The 24,735-nt window shown below is 38.5% G+C and overlaps 1 protein-coding gene and 1 non-coding gene across 6 annotated transcripts in view; both read right to left on the bottom strand.

Annotated features, from left to right (window-relative positions):
* PIK3C2A (phosphatidylinositol-4-phosphate 3-kinase catalytic subunit type 2 alpha) overlaps positions 1 to 24,735 on the bottom strand; it is a 116,820-nt gene that overhangs the window by 12,467 nt on the left and 79,618 nt on the right. For all 5 annotated transcript variants that reach the window (XM_037999644.2, XM_073017987.1, XM_037999645.2 and 2 more), the window contains 13 exons: positions 22,959 to 23,070; positions 22,443 to 22,588; positions 20,051 to 20,239; positions 19,179 to 19,272; positions 18,603 to 18,697; positions 17,778 to 17,958; positions 14,621 to 14,725; positions 12,801 to 12,893; positions 10,664 to 10,793; positions 5,345 to 5,481; positions 2,541 to 2,710; positions 1,460 to 1,616; positions 20 to 129 (listed from right to left, as the gene is read on the bottom strand). In XM_037999644.2, the coding sequence (XP_037855572.2) occupies positions 20 to 129; positions 1,460 to 1,616; positions 2,541 to 2,710; positions 5,345 to 5,481; positions 10,664 to 10,793; positions 12,801 to 12,893; positions 14,621 to 14,725; positions 17,778 to 17,958; positions 18,603 to 18,697; positions 19,179 to 19,272; positions 20,051 to 20,239; positions 22,443 to 22,588; positions 22,959 to 23,070 (1,719 nt within the window). The remainder of the gene's footprint in view (positions 1 to 19; positions 130 to 1,459; positions 1,617 to 2,540; positions 2,711 to 5,344; positions 5,482 to 10,663; positions 10,794 to 12,800; positions 12,894 to 14,620; positions 14,726 to 17,777; positions 17,959 to 18,602; positions 18,698 to 19,178; positions 19,273 to 20,050; positions 20,240 to 22,442; positions 22,589 to 22,958; positions 23,071 to 24,735) is intronic.
* LOC119624566 (U6 spliceosomal RNA) lies at positions 15,918 to 16,020 on the bottom strand. The gene has a single exon (XR_005240730.1). It is a non-coding gene; the product is annotated as a U6 spliceosomal RNA (small nuclear RNA).

The raw sequence follows: 24,735 nt of genomic DNA, 5'->3' as shown, positions 1-24,735 counted from the left end.
ACACTTAAATATGCTTTACCTAGTAAAGAAAATTGTAGCTTCTGCATCTGTAGTTTGGGGTTGAAGTGCATCTCTAACATATTTCAAATCCTGAATACTTGTAAGTTCTGGTAACCCTGAAGGAATCATCTGTAGAAGAAAACAAAAAGTTCTGTGAGTTAAATTTTTTAAAAAATGTGTTCCTCGCTCCTTCCTGTGGGCTGCTCAAGTAATCAGAACTAAAGCAAACAAAAACAATCAGTCTTGAGGGGTTCATTAGTGTATTGGGGACCTAGGTGATTATCTTACGAATAAGGAAATGGATGCCAAGGAAGTCAAGCAATTTGTTGGTGGTCACAAACCCAGTTTATAGAATTAAACCTGTGAGATCCAGATCTCCTTTTGTCTAGGCTCTTTCTTTGGGGAAGGGGAGAGGAAGAGAGCAGAGTCTCACTCTGTCGCCCAGACTAGAGTGCAGTGATGCGATCTTGGCTCACTGCATCCTCTGCCTCCCAGGTTTAAGCAATTCTCATGCCTCAGCCTCCTGAGTAGCTGGATCACAGGTATGCACCACCATGCCAGGCAAACTTTTTTTGTGTGTGTATTTTTGATAGAGATGGGGTTTTGCCATGTTGGCCAGGCTGGTCTCGAACTCCTGACCTCAAGCAATCCGCCTGCCTTAGCCTCCCAAAGTGCTAGGATTACAGGCATGAGCCACTATGCCCGGCCTAGACCGCTGTTTTTACTTTTATAGATTTAGGGCGTACAAGTACAATTTTGGTACATATATGTATCACATAGTGGTAAAGTCTGGGCTTTTAGTGCATCACTTGAATAGTATACATTGTACCCACTAAGTAACTTCTCATCTCCCATCCGCCATCCCCCTTCCTACCCTCCCAAGTCTCCAAGTGTCTATTATTCTACTCTTTATGTCCATGTATACATATCATTTAACTTCCACTTATAAGTGAGAACACACAATATTTAACTTTCTGAGTTATTTCACTTAAGATAATTGTAGCCTTCTGTTTATTACCGTATCAATTTAGTCACAATAATCATAGTGGGTTTGTGTTTTTTACTTTGTACTTAACTATAATATATACCGAGGAAAGTACAGAAATCTTCATTGTACAGCTGAGTGAATGTTCACAATTCATACCCAAATTAATATACAAAACATTCATTAGCATCTCAGATGCCTGTCTTGGGGTCCAGTTACTAATACTTCCCATCCCAAGGGGAGCCACTCTACTGACTTATTTTTTGTATTTTATACAAACGGAGTCAGACAGTAGGTCCTCTTGTGTCTGGCTTATTTCACATGGCAGTAAGTTTAAAATATTTGAGCAATAATGTATCTGACATTTGTGACTACAGCAAATTTTATTCTAAAATCACAAAATAATCTTTTTTAGGTATTGAAACATAGATGCATTAATATAAAACTAATTAAGTGCTTATAAAGAATAGTTACCAGTGAAAGGAGGTTAAGAAAAAGGTTTGTCTGCTTTCTTATCAAGTTGTAGGCCTGACAGCAGAGGTCCACAAACAACTGAAAACGAATGGTGGGCTTTTCACCCCCATTAATGACATATGCCATATCAGAGGTCAGCACAAAAGGAGCCCGATCCCTATTTAAAATGAAAGTACATATAAAATATTATTTACAGCAGATACTCCAATAGTGCTATTACATGATTATTAAACTAAGCTATCTGAGGTACAGCCACTTCTAACTACGAAACTTAATACCACACTTTTGAATTTCCATAATTCTTTAAAATAACATTTTCAAGAAAGCTATCACATAATAATCTCATTATTTAGAGAGAACTTATGTATGAAATTTCCTTGTATATGAAAATAATGTGATATTTATAAATCCACATACCCAAAGAGAGAACAAACAGTAGTTACAAACATAGAAAACTACTTACTGCTGTTATATACACACGAAACCATTTCTTTCTAAGAGTTACTGCTAACTAAATAAAAAAATATATATGTACCTTAATTCATTTCAACAAAGTTTAGCTGGGCGTGGTGGCTCAGGCCTGTAATCTCAGCACTTTAGGAGGCTGAGGCGGGTGGATCACGAGGTCAGGAGATCGAGACCATCCTGGCTAACACAGTGAAACCCCATCTCTACTAAAAATACAAAAAAAAGTAGCCGGGCATGGTGGCGGGTGCCTGTAGTCCCAGCTACTCCTGCAGGCAGGAGAATGGCGTGAACCCGGGAGGCGGAGCTTGCAGTGAGCCAAGATCGCGCCATTGCACTCCAGCCTGGGCAACAGAGCAAGACTCCTTCTCAAAAAAAAAACAAAAAAACAAACAACAACAACGACGGAAAAAAAAACAACAAAGTTGATACACACTTACACACATTCTTGTCTACCAGGTAAGGTCACATCTTTGGGCCTTTTTCATCCCCAGTTATGTTCACATGGAGCCACAAGGCAAAACGCAGAAGGCAAAAGGCAAAGCTTGAGACAAACATTAATTTGTGAAACAAGAAGTGTCTCATTTCTTTGGCAACAGCAATAACAACATTATACCTTTTGAAGCTGCCAAACATCTGTGCATGTCCCAAAAACTTTCCAAAGTCAATGTGAAACATGTGTCCCGTGCTTCGAAGCATTATATTGTCATTGTGTCGATCACAGATGCCTAAAACATAGGTGGCTACACAGCATCCAGCACAGGAATAGATAAAGTTCTCTGAAGCCTATAAAAAACATATACAATTATTTTAGAAAATGAATTATTTTTAAAGGAGGCAGAGTTTATAAGTATTAAAGTAATTTATCACTCTTTAAAAACACTATTGTAATCCACTCTCTCAATAGCATACAAACTGGGATACAGTAATAAAAGCCAATCTTTTCATATTTCAAAAACAAAAACACTCTTCTAAGGCTGGTTACTGCCCCTTCTCTAGCTTTTCTCTTTTAAAAGTCTGGGATCCCTACCAGTCCCTACTTAGGTACATGCTGCCTTCGAACAGTTTTTAAGCATCATGTTTGTGGAATCCTGCACCTCATTGACTCTGCTGCTTAGAATCGGGGAGGTGCAGGATTCTACAAACATGATGGATAGAAGATTTTTGCTTTTTTTCCTCTGCCTGCAGGGAAGACATATGTAAGGAAAATCAGCTTATATCTGAAAACATCCAAGAATACAAGTAATGTGTTTGTTTCCCATGTGGTGATTCCCTGTGTGTCATCTTAAGTACTCCCTCTCTCCTGGGGATTATTAAAATTACTAATATAATATCACATAGAAGAATACAGCAAGACACACATACAATGAGCTTTTTCTTTAATATAAAGAATGTGCATTTAGTTTATTTATACAAAATAATGTATTTCTGAGTGGTACATTCATTTGGCCTGACTTGCCCATGTAGTTAATTTCCCAGAAATCATTACCAATGATGATAACAGCAAATGTTTATACAGCATTTAGCACAAACCAGGCACTTCTCTGTGTGTATGTGTATATATGTATGTGTGTGTATATACATTAACATATTTAGAAGAATCTCACATCAATCAATGACTTCGGTACTATCATCATAACAATTGTACAGATGGAAAACTGAAACAGAGAGGTTGTTTGCCCAAGATTATTAAGTAGCAGAGTGAGGATTCAAATCCAGGCAATATGACTTCACTAAGTTATACTCCCTCTTACTAATTAAATCACATTAAAAAGCCAAATTCATAAAAGATGCTTAATGTATGCTACTTGGCAATTATTTCCTTACCAGGAATCACAAAAGGGCCAAGATTACTAAAACAAGTACCGGCTTCTGCTGCACTGCTTTTTTTCCCCAGACCACAAAGAAGTATGAAAAGGGAGTGATCTCACAGTTTAAAAGATCTAACAAAGGTCAAAATCCCCCTGCATTAGCTTTGTAGGTCAACAGATGGCACGTGTATGTCTATAAAGGTGATCCATTAATGAAACATAAAATAGGCAGCTCCATGACATTAAAATGGGAGTCTTCCTACATCATCACTCAGTTTTCTTGGGTCTTCCCTAGGCCAAGTTAGGATCATTAGAGGGCTTATGTCCTGAAAAATTGCCCTTTCCTCATATGTAATTCTAAATAATAGCAAAACAGAAAATTGATGTTTCCAATAATAAGAGCTATCAATTATACAACTTTCATTATGCAGTACTTCATATACATTAAGTCATTTAATTTTCACAAAAATCTCAATGCTTATGTTTACAGCCATAGTATATGCTATAATACCATAATATATACAATACTTTATAGCAGAGGTCACTGAGTCACAAAGATGGTAAAAAATTTGCATAGGTTGGGTGCAGTGGTTCACGCCTGTAATCCCAGCACTTTGGGAGACGAGGCGGGTGGATCACGAAGTCTGGAGATTGAGACCATCCTGGCTAACACAGTGAAACCTCGTCTCTACTAAAAATACAAAAAATTGGCTGGGCGTGGTGGCGCATGCCTGTAGTCCCAGCTACTCGGGAGGCTGAGGCAGGAGAATGGTGTGAACCCGGAAGGCGGAGCTTGCAGTGAGCCGAGATCGCGCCACTGCACTCCAGCCTGGGTGACAAAGTGAGACTCCATCTCAAATAAATAAATAATACTAATAATAATTTGCATAAGGCCCTGCTGCTGCTGAGTGACTTGGGATCTGAAGTCAAACCCAGAGTTTGGCCCCTAATTTATGTTCTTAAATACCACATGATGCAGCCCGTTTTACTCATTTCCCTAACTTCTTCCAAGATCTTTGGGAAATATAACATTCTGGGTTAGAAAAATGCCTGTTTTGCTAGCCTCTAAGTATGTGTTTAGAATTTTTTGGGAGCGTAATTTAGCATTGGTTTCACTCAGATTCCTGCCATTAAATGCATTCTGTTTTATATTCTTTCCTATACTTAGAAAAAGACGCTCTTTTCCTGACTTAATGATTATTTAGTCACCAGAGCTGGAAAATGAAAGCACTTAAAACCTTTGTAATACATTTTTTTTTTTTTTTTTTTTTTTTTTGAGACGGAGTCTCGCTCTGTCGCCCAGGCTGGAGTGCAGTGGCAGGATCTCAGCTCACTGCAAGCTCCGCCTCCCGAGTTCACGCCATTCTCCTGCCTCAGCCTCCTAGCTGGGACTATAGGCGCCCACCACCTTGCCCGGCTAGTTTTTCGTATTTTTTTAGTAGAGACGGGGTTTCACCGTGTTATTAGCCAGGATGGTCTCAATCTCCTGACCTTGTGATCCGCCCATCTTGGCCTCCCAAAGTGCTGGGATTACAGGCTTGAGCCACCGCGCCCAGCTTGTAATACATTTTTGACAAAGCTTTTTGGAATGAGGAGACATGCTAATTACCTTTTCATATTCTTCTTCAGAGGGATTGTATTTCCTTAGCCACTCTGCAAGTGGTTTATCTTTAAAGGATCCTGTCACACCATATTCCACTTGGATTTTCCTGAGGGTATCGGAAGCAGGAACCAGCTCCACCATGCCTTTAACGATAAAATATTAAGCTAAGTAAAACTGTCTCCCCAAAGTAAGCATTTAAACATTTTTTAAAATTATTACTTTTTAAATTTTACTTTAAGTTCTGGGATACACGTGCATAATGTGCAGGTTTGTTACATAGGTATACATGTGCCATAGTGGTTTGCTATACCTATCAACCTGTCATCTAGGTTTTAAGCCCCGCATACATTAGGTATTTGTCCTCCCTCCCCTTGCCTCCCACCTGCCAACAGGCCCCGGTGTGCGATGTTCCCCTCCCTGTGTCCACGTGTTCTCAATGTTCAACTCCCACATGAGTGGGAACATGAGGTATTTGGTTTTCTGTTCCTGTGTTAGTTTGCTGAGAATGATGGCTTCCAGCTTCCTTCACGACCCTGCAAAGGACATGAACTCATTCTTTTTTATGGCTGCATGCCTTTTAAAAAGTTAGTTTTCAATCTTTGACATAAGAAACCAGCTAGCAATTGTTACTTTCAAAAAAATTCAAGTCTGGCTGGGTGCAGTGATTCACGCCTGCAATCCCAGCACTCTGGGAGGCCGAGGCGGGTGGCTCGCTTAAGGTCAGGAGTTTGAGATCAGCCTGGCCAACATGGCAAAACCCTGTCTCTACTAAAAATACAAAAATTAGCTGGGCATGGTGGTGGGCACCTGTAATCCCAGCTACTCAGGAGGCTGAGGCAGGAGAATCGCTTGAACCCAGGAGGCAGAGGTTGCACTGAGCCAAGATAGAGCTACTGCACTCCAGCCTGGGCAACAGAGCCATACTCTATCTCAAAAAAAAAAAAAAAAAAAAAAAAAATCAAGTCTGGCCAGGCATGGTGGCTCATGCCTATAATCCCAGAACTTTTGGAGGCTGAGGTGGGTGGATCACTTGAGCTCAGGAGTTTGAGACCAGCCTGGCCAACATAGCAAAACCCCACCACTACTAAAAATACAAACATTAACCAGGCATGGTGACACAAACCTGCAGTCCCAGCAGCTACTTGGGAGGCTGATGCATGAGAATTACTTGAACCCAGCAGAGGTTGCAGTGAGTCAAGATGACACCACTGCACTCCAGCCTGGGCGACAGCAAGACCGTGTCGTCAAAAAAAAAAAAAAATCAAGTCTGGCCACCAATCAAAATTATTCTTTATTTTCAAAAGTATCTAACATGTAAACATCAATTTTGACTATTTGAGACTCTCTAGTCTGTATATCCAGGTACTAATCCCTTATTCTTTATTTTCAAAAGTATCTAACATGTAAACATCAATTTTGACTATTTGAAACTCTCTAGTCTATACATCCATGTACTAATCCCCAAAGGAAAACTAGCTGAGATCACAGGTGCCCAACACCATGCCCGGCTAATTTTTGTATTTTTTTTTTTTAGTTGAGATGGGGTTTCATCATGTTGGCCAGGCTGGTCTTGAACTCCCAACTTTCAGTCATCTGCCTGTCTTGGCTTCCTAAAGTGCTGGGATTACAGGCATGAGCCACCGTGCCCAGCGAGGAAAACTATTTTAATTACAAACAAGAAGACACTGACCTAGCTGGTCAAGTTACATATAAGATACACACTGTCCCACTTCAGCACAAAAAAATTTCTTTAATTATATATTTGGGCAAGATAAGAATCTTCCAGAATACACTAGTACTTTCAAAGGAAGAACAGATGAAGACTGACTTTGTAATATGATTAAATCTCAAGTATATGTTTTGGCCTCCTAATTGAAATGTAAATGCCTGGCTGAACAAATTGTTTTTTATTTTCTCTCTGACTCCTTTAAAACAAGTATCTGCCAGGCGCGGTGGCTCATGCCTGTAATCCCAGCACTTTGGGAGGCTGAGGCAGGCGGATCACGAGGTCAGGAGACCCAGATCATCCTGGCTAACACAGTAAAACCCCAACTCTACTAAAAGTACAAAAAATTAGCCGGGCGTGGTAGCAGGCGCCTGTAGTCCCACCTACTCAGGAGGCTGAGGCAGGAGAATGGCGTGAACCCAGGAGGTAGAGCTTGCAGTGAGCTGAGATCACGCCACTGCACTCCAGTCTGGGCAACAGTGCAAGGCTCCGTCTCAAAAAATAAAAAAAAAAGCAAACAAGTATCAAACAAATAAATTATGTGATATTTACACAAAAGAAAATAGTAAGGGAGGAATTATGTGCTTTGATAGAAAGATCTCAAAAATAATGTTAAAGACAAAATCCAGATGGAGAACTGTACTTTTGTGTTTGAAAAGAAAGATGGTTGTGCATATTAGAATATACACAAAACATTTCCAGAAGGCTACACAAGTAGTTATATCGTGGAAAGAGGGTACCTAGAGTTGAGGATGAAGGTATGAGAGAAAATGAACACTTTTCAATTTATTCTGTTATACACTACCTGGATATTCTACTATAGGCAAATATTATTTATACAATTAAAAAATTAACTGATACATTTTTAAAATGAAGGAGATGCATTTTTGTGTTAAAATAAAATACATGAAAACAGAGCTCTGCTTTGGACAAAGGATTGGAGGAAACAGAAGTTGACCAAGGCTGCCAGGGTACCCGGATAGAAACTATGTGGGGCCAGATTCTAATTCTAGTAGTCTAAGTTACATATGGCAGAATGAATTCATTTGGTTCCTTTTTTTCTGGTTGTTTTCTGAGACAGAGTCTCACTCTGTTTTCCAGGCTGGAGTGCAGTGGCGCCACCTGGGCTCACTGCAACCTCTGCCTCCCAGGTTCAAGTGATTCTCGTGCCTTAGCCTCCCAGCAGCCAGGACTACAGACGTGCACCACCACGCCTGGCTGATTTTTTGTATTTTTAGTAGAGGTGGGGTTTCACCATGTTGGCTAGGCTAGGTCTCAAACTTATGGCCTCAAGGGATCCACCCGCCTTGGCCTCCCAAAGTGCTGGGATTACAGGCGTGAGCCACTGTGCCCGGCCTCTGCTATGTGAATTCTAAAAGAGCTGTAACACTCAAAAATCAGGTTTTAAAACGAACTCAACAAATAGAAAAGTAGTGTATCAAATATAACAAAGTTAACAGCCAGCATCCTACACATGGTTCTAAGATACAAAAATGTACAAGTACATAGCTGGGCACAGTGGTGCATGCCTACATTCCCTGCTACTTGGAAGGCTGAGGTGGTAGGACTGCTTGAGCCTAGTTCGAGGCCGGCCTGGACAACATAGTGAGACCCCTGTCTTTATGAAAAACTTTTAAAAGTTAGCTGGGTGTGGTGGCATGTCACAGGTGCATGCCATCATATCCAGCTAATTTTGGGAGGCTGAGGCAAGTGGATTTCTTGAGCCCAGGAGTTTGAGGCTGCAGTGAGCTATGATCATACCACTGCACTCCAGCCTGGGTGACAGACAGAGTAAGATCCCATCTCTGAAAAAAGAAAGAAAAGAAAAAGAAAATGTACAAGTTACAGAATGGCCAAGACATGGCTTAGCAGGAGCTGGTACGATGATGACTTACTGATTTTATTTATGAATAGTTTCACATGTGTGACACTATGGTCACCCTTTTGTATTCTACAAAATCCAGGTGCCATTCTTAGAGACAACAGATTACCTGAATCATTTGCAAGGAGAAAACTAAGGTGATAAGGTAATGTAATCTTTCATAAATGGCTGAAGAATTTGGAATTCACAATCTGAGGCCACAATACTGGTAAGGGTGAAGAAGGATTTAATTTAATTATATGATAGTCTCTGAACAGAACTGTAACCAATGGGTAAAAGACACCAGGACTCAGTCCCCATTAATCACCTGAATATGAAAAAGAAATCTATAGCTATCAGAGCAGCACAGGATAGAATGAACTGCCTTGAAATGCAGTGAATTCCCCTTCATTATAGGCATTTAAGCATACGTTGAATGGCAAATATTGGAAGGATGATTATCTTTCAGGTGACTTCCTAGTGTCTATGCACAGAATTTGTGAAGTGTTTCTCATTTCCACCAACAGCAGATGATCTTTCCTTTAAAACCTGACAGTATTGCCTTTACAACTTTTAGAGCTTTCAGCTTATTAAAGCATACTCTGATTACTTGTACGTATTATTGCTTTCTTCTAAAATATAAGTACCACATATTCTTACCATTATAGATGGTAAACAACAAACATTTGTTGAGTAAGAATAATGACGGCTGCCAATAATGATGGCATATCAGATATTAGGATGTTTTACATTCATTATTTCAAAATGGTTCAATAAATAATAAGATAGAAATCTGCTATTAGTAGAAAAGAACTTCGTATGATTTTATTTTACAAAAATAAAATCAAAGTTGATTTAACTTAGATATGGCCTTATTTATTTATTTGGTTTTGAGACAAGGTCTCACTGTGTTACCCGGGTTGGAGTGCAGTAGCATGATTATGGTTCCCTGAAGCCTTAACCTCCCAGGCTCAAGTAATCCTTTTACCCCATCCTCCAGAGTAGCTAAGACTATTTCTTTTTGTAGAGACAGGATCTCCCTGTGTTGCCCGGGCTGGTCTCAAACTCCTAGATTCAAGTGATCCTCCTGCCCTTGGCCTCCTAAAACACTGAGATTACAGGTGAGAACCACTGCACCCAGAGATATGGCATTATTTTTAAGTTTAAAAGCTAAAGACCATAAAATCCTCACTGGGTCAATTAATGGACACCTCTGACTACTGCAAAGCATTTATTTAGGCTACACTAAGTTAAAAAAAAATTTTTTTTAATTTATTTTGAGATAGAGTCTCACTCTGTCACCAAGGCTGGAGTACAGTGACACAATCTCGGCTCACTGCAGTCTCCACCTCCCATGTTCAAGCTATTCTCCCATCTCAGCCTCCCGAGCAGCTGGGATTACAGGGGCACGCCACCACACCCGGCTGATTTTTGCATTTTTAGTAGAAATAGGATTTCATCATGTTGCCCAGGCTGGTCTCAAACTCCTGACTTCATGTGATCCACCCACCTCGGCCTCCCAAAGTGCTGGGATTACAGGCATGAGCCACTATGCCCGGCCACTAAGTTATTTTTAAAAGAGACTTAATAATGAGCAACAATCAATAAAGTAACACTGGATTAAAATAAGAAACAACTGTGATACCAGGGTATCTGCATCAGAGCCTTTAGGGCAGGTACACTTTAAGCTAAGTTCAAGGAAAAAAATAAGACATCAAGACATAGCTAATAAACTTACCCCGATCTCTGCCAGTTGAGAGACATTTGAATATTACCATCCTCAGATCTAGTCCTTCTTTAAGCCAGATCTTATCCATAATCTTTATCATCTGTAAAGCTAACATATCTTGCCGAAGATCTTCACCAACCTTGATATCAAGGAAACAAAACAAAACTTGTACATCTCCAAAAGACTTAACAGATTACATGCTATGAAAGCTGTAATCCCAGCACTTTGGGAGGCCAAAGTGGGCAGACCACCTGAGGTCAGGAGTTCGAGATCAGCCTGGCCGACACGATGGAAACTCCGCCTCTACTAAAAACACAAAAATTAGGTGGGCATGGTTGCACACACCGATGAGATGAACAGAACTGCCTTTTTATCTTTCTGCAGCATTCTAGGGAAAGATACTTAACCTCTTCATATCTCAGTTCCCTGAACGGTACACTTTGAAAGTTTCAGTTTTATGGTATGTGAATTATACTCAATTATTTATTTAATTAATTAATTAATTAAATTTATTTATTGAGACTGAGTCTTGCTCTTTCACCCAGGCTGGAGTGCAGAGGGGTGTTCTCGGCTCACTGCAACCTCCCCCTCCTAGGTTCAAGTGATTCTCCTGCCTCAGCCTCCTGAGTAGCTGGGATTATAGGCGCCTGCCACCATGCCTGAATAATTTTTGTATTTTTAGTAGAGATGGGATTTCACCATGTTGGCCAGGCTGGTCTCGAACTTCTGACCTCAGGTGATCTGCCCACGTCGGCCTCCCAAAGTGCTGGGATTACAGGTGTGAACCACTGCACCTGGCCTATATTCAATTTTCTAAAAAGGCAACATGGAGAATCTGTGGGATAATGAAACGCTCTATATTTTGACTGTATCAATGCCAATATCCTGATAGTGATACTGCACTACAGTTATACAAGATGTTACTATGAGGAAGAGTACACAGGATTCCTCGGTACAGTTTGTTACAATTGCCTATGAATCTATAATTATCTCAAAATGAAAAGTTTACTTAAAAAAACTAACCCTCCCAAAATGAATTACTTTTTAACTAAAACCTGAACAAGTTTTCATTTTCTTTTTTAAACTGGATAAAATAATTTAAAAACACATAATAATGAATACATTCTGAGACTAGCCAGGAAAATTATGGAAAAGAATAAGGAGAATTTGCCTTAAAAAATATTAAAACTTAGCTGGGCTCATGCCTGTAATCCCAGCACTTTGGGAGGCCGAGGCGGGCAGATCACCTGAGGTCAGGAGTTTGAGACCAGCCTGGCCAACATGGTGAAACCCCATCTGTACTGAAAATACAAAAAATTAGTTGGATGTGGTGGCACATGTCTGTAATCTCAGCTACTTGGGAGGCTGAAGCAGGAGAATTGCACTCGGGAGGTGAAGGTTGCGGTGAGCTGAGATCGCGCCATTGCACTCTAGCCTGGGCAACAAGAGCAAACTCCATCTCAAAAAAAAAAAAAATTAAATTAAAAAAATAAAACTTAACACATACAATTCTTGTATTCAAAACAGATGTTACTGGTTTAGAAAAAGGCACCTACATCGATAAAACAAAATATAGAGTTCAAAACCAGATCTGAGTACAAAGGAATTTATTATATATATCAAAGGTGGTTCAGTAGAAGCAATCTTTATGAACCTCCACATGTCCAACTCACTGAATTAACTAAAATTCTTCGTCCTTTCTTCAAACCATACAAATCATGATCAAAACACGTAAAATTTTTGGCTGGGCACGATGGCTCACACCTGTAATTCCAGCACTCTGGGAGGCTGAGGTGGGTGGATCACCTGAGGTCAGGAGTTTGAGACCAGCCTGGCCAACATGGTGAAACCCCATCTCTACTAAAATATACAAAAATTAGCCGGCCATGGTGGCAGGTGCCTGTAATCTCAGCTACTTGGGAGGCTGAGGCAGGAGAATCACTTGAACCTAGGATGTGGAGGTTGCAGTAAGCTGAGACTGCACCACTGCACTCCAGCCTGAGTGTCAGAGCAAGACTGTGTAAAAATAAATAAATAAAAGAATTAAAAAATATATTAAATAAAATCAACTTTGCAATTTTGAAAAAGTAATCTGATAAAAAAATTTCTAAATTGCCATTAAAAAATAGTAACATTATTTACTCACCTTAAACATGACATTAATTTCTTCTCCCATAGGGTCAGCATTCACCATTGTGACTTTTAGGGGGACAGCATTAGAACTGAAGAAGGAACATGACTGCAAATACAACATGTTAAGCATTAGAAAGATAAATAAAAATAGATTTAGATTTCTTTTTTTGTCCTACGCATTTCCCCTTTCACCTCTTCCTTTGTGTCTTCTTTTTAGATTTATTTTTTATTTTTATTTCTGTTAGAGACAGCGTTTTGCTTTGTTACCCAGGCTGGAATGCAGTGATGCAACCATAGCTTCCCGCAACCTCTAACTCCTGGGCTCAAGCTATCCTCCTGCCTCAGCCTCCTGAGTAGATGGGACTACAGGCCCAGCTAAACACCTGTTCCTTTGAATTGCAGCAAATGAGGTAACACATGAGAATTGCTTTTTCATTTTATTTATTTTTTTGAGATAGTTTGCTCTTGTTGCCTGGGCTGGAGTGCAGTGGTGCAATCTCAGCTCACTGCCTCCCAGGTTCAAGGTCGAACCTCTGCCTCCTGGCTTCAAGCAAACCTTCTGCCTCAGCCTCCCGAGTAGCTGGGATTACAGGTGCCCACCACTACGCCCGGCTAATTTAGAATTGCTTTTCTAGACTCTCTGGAAGATAACAGATATGTAAAAATACTTTTTGAAACTTAAACATAGCATATCTGACTAAAACATCTTCTTGCTAGGCAGAGAAGCAAAAACTTGAGACACAAACTTTTAAAGTTTGAGCTTTGTAAATGTCTTAATCCATCAACAGAACACAACATCTTGTGACATCCTTTTCCTTCTTCTAAATCACTGTGATCTTAGATGAGCCCTCCATTCTTCTGTTTATGGTACTATTTTAATTAATTAGCCATGGAAGTATTCATAAAAACTAAAAATTTTATTAGCAATGATCAAATCTTACTTTTAAAATGAAACTGACTAAAAAGCTGATTTAAGACAGTGAGACTGGCTGGGCATGGTGGCTCATGCCTGTAATCCCAGCACTTTAGAGGCCAAGGCGGGTGGATCATCTGAGGTCAGGAGTTCAAGACCAGACTGGCCAACATGGCAAAACCCCGTCTCTACTAAACATACAAAAATTAGCCAGGCATGGTGGCAGGTACCTGTAATCCCAGCTACTCGGGAGGCTGGGGCAGCAGAATTGTTTGAACCTGGGAGGCGGAGGTTGCAGTGAGCTGAGATCGCGCCATTGCATTCCAGCCTGGGTGACAGAGCAAGACTCCGTCTCCAAAAAAAAAAAAAAAAAAAAAAGCCGGGCATGGTGGCTCACGCCTGTAATCTCAGTCCTTTGGGAGGCCAAGGCAGGCGAATCACGAGGTCAGGATTTCGAGACCAGCCTGGTCAAGAAAGTGAAACCTCATCTCTACTAAAAATACAAAAATTAGCTGGGCATGGTGGCGTGTGCCTGTGGTCCCAGCTACTCAGGAGGCTGAGGCAGGAGAATTGCTTGAACCCGGGAGGTGGAGGTTGCAGTGAGCCGAGATCGCACCACTGCACTCCAGCTTGGGCAACAGAGTGAGACATTGTCTCACCAAAAAAAAGAAGACGGTGAGACCAATTTTAAAAAATGAAGCCCAAGGTAGTAAATAATTTTATACTTTTTTTTTTTTTTCCAGGAATGGTGGTTAGGTAAAAAATATGCTAAGATAAATATGGATCCTAATCACAACCATCCACGCTTATAACCAACCTATGCAGGTTTTACCTTCGTTTGCCTTAAGCATACCTGCCCATTTGCCTTCTTCCTATTATTTTCAAATGTAATATGAACTTATAAGTATTGTATGTGTCACCTTAATATTTAATTCTTTTGCCACTAGACTTGGCTTGAGAGGGAGACGGCATTTATTTTTCTGAAAAAAGGACTGTACTCGTTCCATACTTCTTTGGAGAACAACCTATAGAAAGAGATGTGATACTGTAAGTACATAATGCAAATGAAGATCTCTTTTTCAGACAAGTTATGCTGTGGATACAATTCATAAAATGCCCAGTTGTCAAATGGTCAAAAAAAGGTTGTTACTAAAGAGAGTTAATTTTTACTATAAAACTAGAATGGCCAAAGGCTATAAATATAGCGAGCAAAGGTACATTTGGCCAACCAATGTATACAAAAATGTTAAAGCTCACTAATAGTCAAAGAAATAGAAACCAAACAAAAATGAGCGCAATTTTTCACCTATCAAATGAAAATTTAAAACAACATCCTGTGTTAGAAAACAATTTCATAATTTATTGGTAGGGAGAGAGGTGTACACAGGTGTAGCTTCTTTTGTAGAGCAATGTAACAACTATTATAACTAAAAGTATATGTTGCTCTTGACTCAGCTATTTCACCTGTAGGAATTTTCTGAAAGAAATACTAGCAAAGAAGTAAAAATGTACACACCAACCAAAGTTCGTTGCAGTATTGTTTAGTAAAGAGAAAATAGGTAAACAATGTATATAGAGGTAATAGTTTATAATTAAGATTGTATGTAATACTTCCCCAAATTAATCTATAGTTCTTATCAAAATTCCAACTGCCTTTTTGCAGCAATGGATACATGGTTCCTAAAATTAATATGAAATTGCAAGTGTCCCCTGAATAGCCAAAATAATAATGAAAAAGAACAAAGTAGGAGGACTCACATTGTCCAATTTCAAAACTTACTATAAAACTATGGTAATTTAAAAAAGTATAGGCTGGGTGGATGGTTCACACCTGTAATCCTAGGACTTTGGGAGGCCAAAATAGGAGGACTGCTTGAGCCCAGGAGTTCAAGACCAGCCTGGGCAACATGGCAAAACCCTGTCCCTACAAGAAAAAAAAAAAAAAAAAAAAGCCAGCAAACACCTGTGATCCCAGCTACTTGGGAGGCTGAAGCGGGAAAATCACTTGAGCCCAGGAGTTTGAGGCTGTCGTGAATAGTGATCACACCCACTGCACTCTAGCCTGGGCAACAGAGACCTTGTCTCAAGGAAAAAGGAAAAAAAAAAAAAAAAAAAAAAACAACCAAATATAGCATATGGATAGACATATAGATGAATGAAATAGAATTGAGAGTCTAGAAATAAACCCATATATGTGGTCAACTTTTTTTTTTATTTAAAAAATTTTAATGGAACACTTCGTGAATTTGCATGTAATCCTTGTGTAAAGGCCATGCTAATCTTCTCTGTATCATTCCAATTTTAGGGTGTTGCCGAAGCAAGCACAGGGTCAACTGATTTTTGACATGTATGCCAAAACCATTCAAGAGGAAGGAGGGGGTCTCTTTAACAAATGGTGCTAAGACAACTGGATAACCTCATTCAAAAGAATAAAGTTGGGCCTCTACTTCATACCACATACCAAAATTAACTCAAAATGGATCAAAGATCTAACAATAAGAGCTAAAACTAGAAAAGCTTAGGAAAAAAACACAGGTGAACATCTTTATGGCATTAGATTTGATGATGGATTCTTAGATATGACACTAAAACCATGAGCCACAAAAGAAAAAAGCAGATAAAATGGACTTCATTAAAGTTAAACATTTCTGTATTAATATATTAAAGGACACTATTAAGGAAGTAAAAAGACAACTGCAGAATGAAAAAAATATTTGCAAATAGTGTATGTGATAAAGGTCTAGTATCCAAAATACATAAATAACGCTTACAACTCAACAACAAAAAGACAGTCTAATTTAAAATGGACAAAGGACTTTGAATAGATATTTCTCCAAAGAAGAAATACGAATGGCCAACAAACATATGAGAATGTGCTCAATATCATTAGTCACTAGGGAAATTCAAATCAAAACCACAACAAAACACTGCTTCACACCCACTAGAATGGCTATAATCAAAAACCAGGAAAAAAACAATGTTGGTGAGGATGTGGTGAAACTGGAACCCTTCTATATTGCTGGTGGGAATGTAAAATGATATAGCTGCTACAGACAATAATTCTAATGATTCCCCAAAAAATTAAGTAGAGAACTACCATATGACCTAGCTATGCCATTCTTAAGTGAAAACAATTGTTTAAACAAAAATTTATACGTGACTATTCATAGCAGTATTATTCTTTTTTTTTTTTTGAGACGGAGTCTCGCTCTGTTGCCTAGGCTGGAGTGCAGGGGCGCAATCTCGGCTCACTGCAAGCTCCGCCTCCTGGGTTCACGCCATTCTCCTGCCTCAGCCTCCCGAGTAGCTGGGACTACAGGTGCCCGCCACCATGCCTGGCTAATTTTTTGTATTTTTAGTAGAGATGGGGTTTCACCTTGTTAACCAGGATGGTCTCGATCTCCTGACCTCGTGATCTGCCTGCCTGGGCCTCCCAAAGTGCTGAGATTACAGGTGTGAGCCACCGTGCCCGGCCAGCAGTATTATTATTAATAGTCAAAAAGTGGAAACAACCCAAATGTCCACCAACTGATAAATGTTTAAACAAAATGTGGTATATCCACACAATGGAATATTATTCAACCCAAAACGGCATATAGTAAACATGCTGGAACATAGATGAACTCTGAAAACTTTATGCTAAGTGAAAGAAACTAGATAGAAAAGGCCATGAAGTGTCCAGAATATTCATATAGAAGTACAGACGTATCCATATTGACAGAAAACAGTTTAGCAGCTGGGAGGGGAAAATGGGGACATGCTTTCTTTCTGGTGTGATGAAAATACTGTGGACTTTGATAATGGAGATAAAGGAATTCAAGAAAACCATTTTCATCAGAAAGGAATAAATAAGCATGGAAATAAATAAGCATGGGAAAATCACTGATTTTAACAGGTTGTGAAATATGTTCCTATATATTTTAAACAATCTTTGAATTTATCTGCCCCAAATAGCATGGGTATAGTTAGAGTTCTACTGGGAGTCTACCAATAAAGAGTAGCAACTTAATCAGTCAGCACCATAAAGATCCTTCCTTTAACACTGACACATTTATGTTACCTTTTATGGGTACATACCTGTCTGGCTGATCCACTTGCCTGCCTTACTTTTTCTGCTACTCCTCCTAAAAGCTGTACAAGTTTCGTCTGTTTTAGAAGTTCTTCTCTAAGTCGTTTTCCTCCTACTGACAGGAGAGCACCCAAAACATGTTCGTATCGGGTACTAAACTGTACATCATGCAGGGCATCTTTCAGAAGCCTAATACAGCAAAATATTTATGTTAGTCACTTCTAAGAACTAGGTGAACCTCTTGGAAAAATAAGTTCAATTTTTTTTTTTTTTTTTGAGACCAGGTCTGGCTCTGTTGCCCAGGCTGGAGTCCAGTGGTGTGATCTTGCCTCACTGCAACCTCCACCTCCCAGGCTCAAGCAATCCTCCCACCTCAGCATCCCAACTAGCTGGGACTACAGGCACACACCACCATGTTTGGCTAATTTTTTTGTATGTTTGGTAGAGATGAGGTTTCACCATGTTGCTCAGGCTGATCTCAATCTCCTGAGATCAAGCGATCCACTAGCTTCAGCCTCCCAAAGTGCTGGGATTACAGGCATGAGCCATCACGCTTGGCCTCAATTTTTGATAACCAGAAATTTATTTTAAGCTACATAAGCAAGTCAAAACCCATTCATTATTATAGAGCTATAAGATACCAAATTTTTGCAATGAGGGTTTTCAAATTTTTGCATTAGAGGGTAAATTTAGCTCCTTTAAAAATAATAACTTCAATAAAATATCTGGTATCCACAATAAGTAGTGTGGCATGCCATTTAGACTTACAGAGTATGGCATTTCTATAAATTCTAGGAATGGAAATACGGTAATTAATAGAATTTAAATCTTACCAATATAAATTGTGTGCTATCTGGATATTTCCCAATGCCCTGGACAGAAGGAATTGCACTAATGGACTATTCAAGTAAATTTCGTATTTCAAAGCCTACACGTAAAAGAAAGTAAGAATTATTAGTGGTCCGTCCCCATGCTAAATTGTTCCAATAAAACTATCAAAAGAGAAACTATATAAAGCAAGTATTACTCTTACTGATGAAAGATGATACTTATAAAAATTAGATAGATGAATTAACCTATGCCAAATGAATAAATCAAGCACAAAAGTATAGAATAACATTCGTTAGCTATGTTCAACTCACCAGTAAAGAAAAATCAAGGAAAAGCTCAAGTCTGGTTTGTTCTAAAAAGTCTGAAAACTAAAAATACAGGTACCTGTATACAATATTCAAGTGGGGCAGATGACAATAGTGGGAAAAAAATTCACACTAAATCCAAATGCAATGCCCCTCAGTGTTCCCACACTACAAAACTACTTTTAACCTAAACAGAAGGGGGATCCCTTAGCAAGTTCCCATAAAAAACTAGAGTGAAAGTATAAAGGGAGGTAATCTAGTAAAAAAACTCACTTGTACAAACTGTGGAAGAAGATCTGTTAGCTCATCATCACTAATAGCCTCAATCCAGGTCACAGCTAGGGATCTTACTTCCTGATCAGCAAATCTAGAAGATTACCATAAAACCAAGATTGGACAGTGATTTCTTTCCAGTGAAGCTCTATTTCCTGAAAACACAATCTCAATCTGGTCCTGACAAAGAACACTAAGATATCTCTTTTATTCAAAAGCAATGTATGTCTTCTTTTTGTAAGAAGACAATCTTATTGTGCTATACAGATTCAATTTAGGGATTATTTAGGAGTCTTTTTTTGGGGGCAGAGGATGGAGTCCTGCTCTGTCGCCCAGGCTGGAGTGCAGTGGCACGATCTCAGCTCACTGCAAGCTCCGCCTCCCGGGTTCACGCCATTCTCCTGCCTCAGCCTCCCGAGTAGCTGGGACTACAGGCGCCCACCATGCCAGGCTAATTTTTTCTATTTTTTAGTAGAGATAGGGTTTCACTGTGTTAGCCAGGATGGCCTCGATCTCCTGACCCTGTGATTCGCCTGCCTCGGCCTCCCAAAGTCCTGGGATTACAGGCGTGAGCCACCGCACCTGGCCTATTTAGGAATCTTAAGTTTACAAAAATTCATTTTGGCCCACATCATAAAAATACAAATTATTCAAAATTTACAACCTAACCCTTTCTTTAGGCTAGTTCTAAAGGACATGAAATGCTTTACTGACAACTTCAATGCAGAAGATATGTTTGTACAAATATACATTTACACATTTGCATTATATTGAATTGCTTTCATGTTAAAAGGAAAGGAAATACTTCTGGCAACATACCTTACTGGAAAAACTGACAATAAAACAATAGCAAATAAATGTATTTGACTTACTTTGAATCAAGAAGTTCCAATGCAATTAGTGGGTACAATGGAGGCCACTGGTGAAGTAATGAGTAAGTTTTGGCAAGATTAACCCACTTCCAGTTTGGGGCACTTGCTAATATTTTAGGAAGACAATTTGGGTGTTTGAAGCAATAATAACGTTTCTCCCATAAAAAAGCTTTATCTTCTTTAGAAAGTCTGCATATATAATAGAATTAAATTACTTCTCAGTGATAGCATAATATAATCTCAATGATTAAAAATATAAAGAAGAAATTTATTTATTTGGGACAGCTACTTCTGCGTAAAATCATTAATACTAATTTGGAATAGAAAAATGCAATGTACGGCAAATGCCAGTAATTAATGCTAATCTGGGAACTGAAAGAAATGACTATGTCTTGATAAAAGAGCCTTAGTTATGAAAATGAAGGATAATTCAGTATAATAAAAATTTATTGAGCTCTAATGAGATGCCAGGCACTAGAAATCAGCTTAATCACAAATGTTTACATGAATGAAATGTTTCACTATTTTACTATCCATCCATCTATATATATATATATATATATATATATATATAGCCTCCCAAGTAGATGGGATTACAGGTGTGTGCCACCATCTCAGCCTCCCAAAGTGCTGGGATTATAGGCGTCAGCCACCACTTTCAGTCTATAATCTCATTTTTAATAGTTACATGGTTCTGTACCAGATAAATGTGTCTTAATTTTTATATATATATATGTGTATATATATATATTCATTTCATGTGGAGTAATGAAAAAATTCAAATACTGAAAAAGGTACATAGTGAAATTTCTCTCCTTCTAATTCCCCTCCCAAGAGGCAAACACCTAAGCTTGTATGATCTTCCAGAGATAGTTTATTCATACAAAGGCACAAATGTGGATATATGTAGATCCTCTTTTTTCCTTTATTTTCATGGTAATAACACTATATACACGATTCTACTCCTGGTTTTCTTCAGCTAACCTATTTTAAACATTAGTACATACAGCTATAATCTCATTTTTATTTATTTTTATTTATTTTTGAGACGGAGTCTCACTCTGTCACCCAAGCTGGAGTGCAGTGGCGCGATCTCGGCTCACTGCAACCTCTGCCTCCCGGGTTTAAGCGATTCTCCTGCCTCAGCCTCCCAAGTAGCTGGGATTACAGGTGTGTGCCACTATCTCAGCCTCCCAAAGTGCTGGGATTATAGGCATCAGTCACCACGTTCAGTCTATAATCTCATTTTTAATAGTTACATGGTTCTGTACCAGATAAATGTGTCTTAATTTAATCCCTACTGATGGACATTTCCAATCAATTTTTCTTTTCTTTTTTTTTTTTTGAGACAGGGTGTTCTCTGTTGCCCAGGCTGCAGTGCAGTGATGAGATCACGGATCACTGCAGCCTCGACCTCCTGTGCTCAAGCAATTCTCCCACCTCAGCCTCCTGAGTAGCTGGGACTACAGATGCACAACACTGTGCCTGGCTACTTTTAATTTTTTTGTAGAGACAGGGTCTCACTATATTGTCAGGGTTGGTCTCCAACTCCTGGGCTCAGGTAATCCTCCCATCTCAGCCTCCCAAAGTGTCAAGAGTATAGGCATGAGCCACCACGCCCAGTCTCCAAACAGTTTTTCAATAATCCAAATAAATACTGCAGTGAATATTCTTGTCTCCATAAGAAAATATAAAAGAGTTTTATATAACTGGAAATGGCATTGCTGGGTCACAGAATATACACATTATAACCTTGTAGATTTTGCCAAATTGCTTTCCAAAGGAGACGTAGCTTTTTGTACTTCTGCAAATGTGTAATTCCCATTTTATATATCCTTATCAACACTTTTAACAAGGTATTTTAATTTTTGCCACTCTGATGTGTTAGATGATATCTTGAATTAATTTATATTTCCTTGATTACTGAGAAATTGAACATCTTTTCAGATTGTTTAAAAGCATTGTATTTTTCTAAAAAAATTGCTTGTTCATACTTAGTCTCCTTGACTACTGAGTTGTTGGTTTTAATCTTATTAATAAGAAGTTCTTTACGGTTAAAAAAACTCTTAATATTTATTGTAAATATAGTTGCCAGTCTATTGTTTGCTTTTTGTTTAAGTAAAAAGGTTTGACTTGACAAATTTCTAAACTTTTATGCAGTTATATAGTCTTTTTATATAATTTTAAAAATAAGTTAAATACTAGCTGGCCCTCGAGACAAAAATTTTGTAGATTATTAAAAAAAAAAAAAAGGAAAAAAAGTAAATAGAAAACTTTCCACACCAAGAAAGCTGATAAATCATGAACAGAATCAGGATATTTAATGTAAGCCTTAACTTGACCTTTACATTATAGGAGATACTTAGCCCAAAACAGAATAAACAGAGCATACCCAAGTGATGAGTCTTTATGAAGAATATCAAGAAGTTTCCCTTTCATATCATTCTCTAGTGTTTCTAAGTTATGTTGCTGTATAATGCTTCTGTCAACTTGAGGGGTTGTATAAATTACATCAAATGCAGGAGAAGGAAAATCAACCTTTAAAATTTAACAGAAATTGATCAAATTAGAGTCTACATATTTGTCACATTAACCTCTTTGTCTTTAAGACAATAGATTTTTTTCTTAGCAATCAGGGTGTATTTACATTGAATATTAAATTAATGCTTCTTGTTGCAATTGATTACCATTGTTGGTAATTCTCAATAGCACATACATATTTCTTGGGATGAGTACAGTGTATGTTTTACTGCTTCTCAGAAATATTGATATTAAAATAGAAGATAGATCCTGAGATTAAAACAAGACCAGTTAGGTTTCTTTAACAACCCAAGTCATGGTATACGCACACACATTTTATGAAGAAATTTCAATTTACACTTCTCTACATGTCAAGAAGTACCATTACCTGTAGCACTATTCTTTCCATGACATATCCTTTTTTGGTAACTGTTCCAGGAACAGAATTTGTATGTGATGAAGTCCAAAGGTATAGAAGTTTAGTTCCACATGTTAAAAACCTTCAAAGATGTAAAAAGAACAATGTGATTTTCATTTTAAAAATTAATTCAAAATTCACAACACATGTAATGAATTTGAATAGTATTAAATCAACTAAATAAAAAGGATACTTTTAAGAACATATCAGAAGGATTCACTCTCCACATTGTACCGAAACTTTTTAGGTGTAGGGTAAATATTGAAGTGTAGGGTAAGAACAAAGAGAGGGATAATTAAAGGACATTATCTTGGGGAAAATGGTGTTGAGGACAGAACACAAAAAACGTTAAGGACTCAGAAAACAACTTCTATAAATAGGAAGGTTAAGAATAGTCTTTGAAGATTTTCTACAAAGAAATACATCATCAAGGTGGTGGTCTGGATTACAGAACTGCTTGCTGACTTTAATCATTAGATCAAAAATACATGCCAAAGAAAACAAAACAAGTTTTTTTGTTTTGTTTTGAGACAGGGTCTTGCTGTCACCCAGGCTGGAGTGTAGTAGCACAACTATGGCTCAGTGCAGCCTTGACCTCCCTGGGCTCAGATGATTCTTCCACCGCAGCCTCCCAAGTAGCTAGGACTACAGGCACATGCCACCATGCTCAGCTAATTCTTGTTTTTTGTTTTTTGTTTTTTGTAGAGAAGGGGTTTCACCATGTTGCCCAAGCTCATTTTGAACTCCTAAGGCTCATGTGATCTGCCTGCCCCAGCCTCCCAAAGTTCTGGGATTACAGGCATGAACCACCGCACCTGGCCAGATATGAGAAGTTTTATCTGTTTCTAGACTACGGGTCTGCCAACTTTTTCTATAAAGAGCCAGAGAGTAAATATTTTGGGCTTTGTGGAACATACAGTCTCTGCTGCAAGACTAAATTCTGCTGTTGTAGTTCAAATTTGCCATGAACAACACATAAATGTATATGCATGCTATGCTCTAACTAACTGTATTTGTATCTATAAAAAGAAGCAATGGGCTTAAGTATGCTGACCCCTGCCCTAGACTACTAATTTGTGGCCTACTCAATCAAAACATTCTTTCAAAGATATTGACATATCTTTACACAGATGAAATTTCTGAAAAACAACATAAGATATACAAAAGCAGAAAACTATAAAGTTTGTCAAATATTTGTTCATTTTATTCAAACAGCAAATATCTTTACAAAAACTACACTCCAGTTTTAAGATTTTCTCTTGACAAACAGGCTTTGAATCTTTGATACATTGTAATCCATCTCATATATATGGGGACAGGGTCTCACTCTGCCGCCCTGCTTGAATGCAGTGGTGTGATCACAGCTCACTGCAGCCTGGAACTCCTGAGGTGCTGGAATTACAGGTGTGAGCCACCACACCAGGCTATAGTCCATTATGTCTAAGAACCACCCTTACTTCCAACTAGACTTAAGGCAAATCCTGATATTATTTCATCTATAAATACTGTTACATATCGCTAAAAAATAAAGTTTCCTGTAATAAGTACAATACCATTATCCCTCCTAAAAGAATTAACAATAATTACTTAAGACCATAAAATACCTAGTCACTATTCAAATTTCCCTGATTGTCCCATAAATGATGTTTTTAAAAAACAGTTGATTTGCTTAAAACAAGATCCAAGCAAGGCCTAACACTTGCATTTGGATGTCTTTTTTTTTTTTTTTTTTTTTTTTTTGAGACGG

Source organism: Chlorocebus sabaeus, chromosome 1 (assembly GCF_047675955.1).
Source record: "Chlorocebus sabaeus isolate Y175 chromosome 1, mChlSab1.0.hap1, whole genome shotgun sequence".
Taxonomy (NCBI): Eukaryota; Metazoa; Chordata; class Mammalia; order Primates; family Cercopithecidae; genus Chlorocebus; species Chlorocebus sabaeus.
The sequence above is the reverse complement of the archived record's forward strand: the minus strand, read 5'-3'. Positions and strand labels throughout refer to the sequence as shown.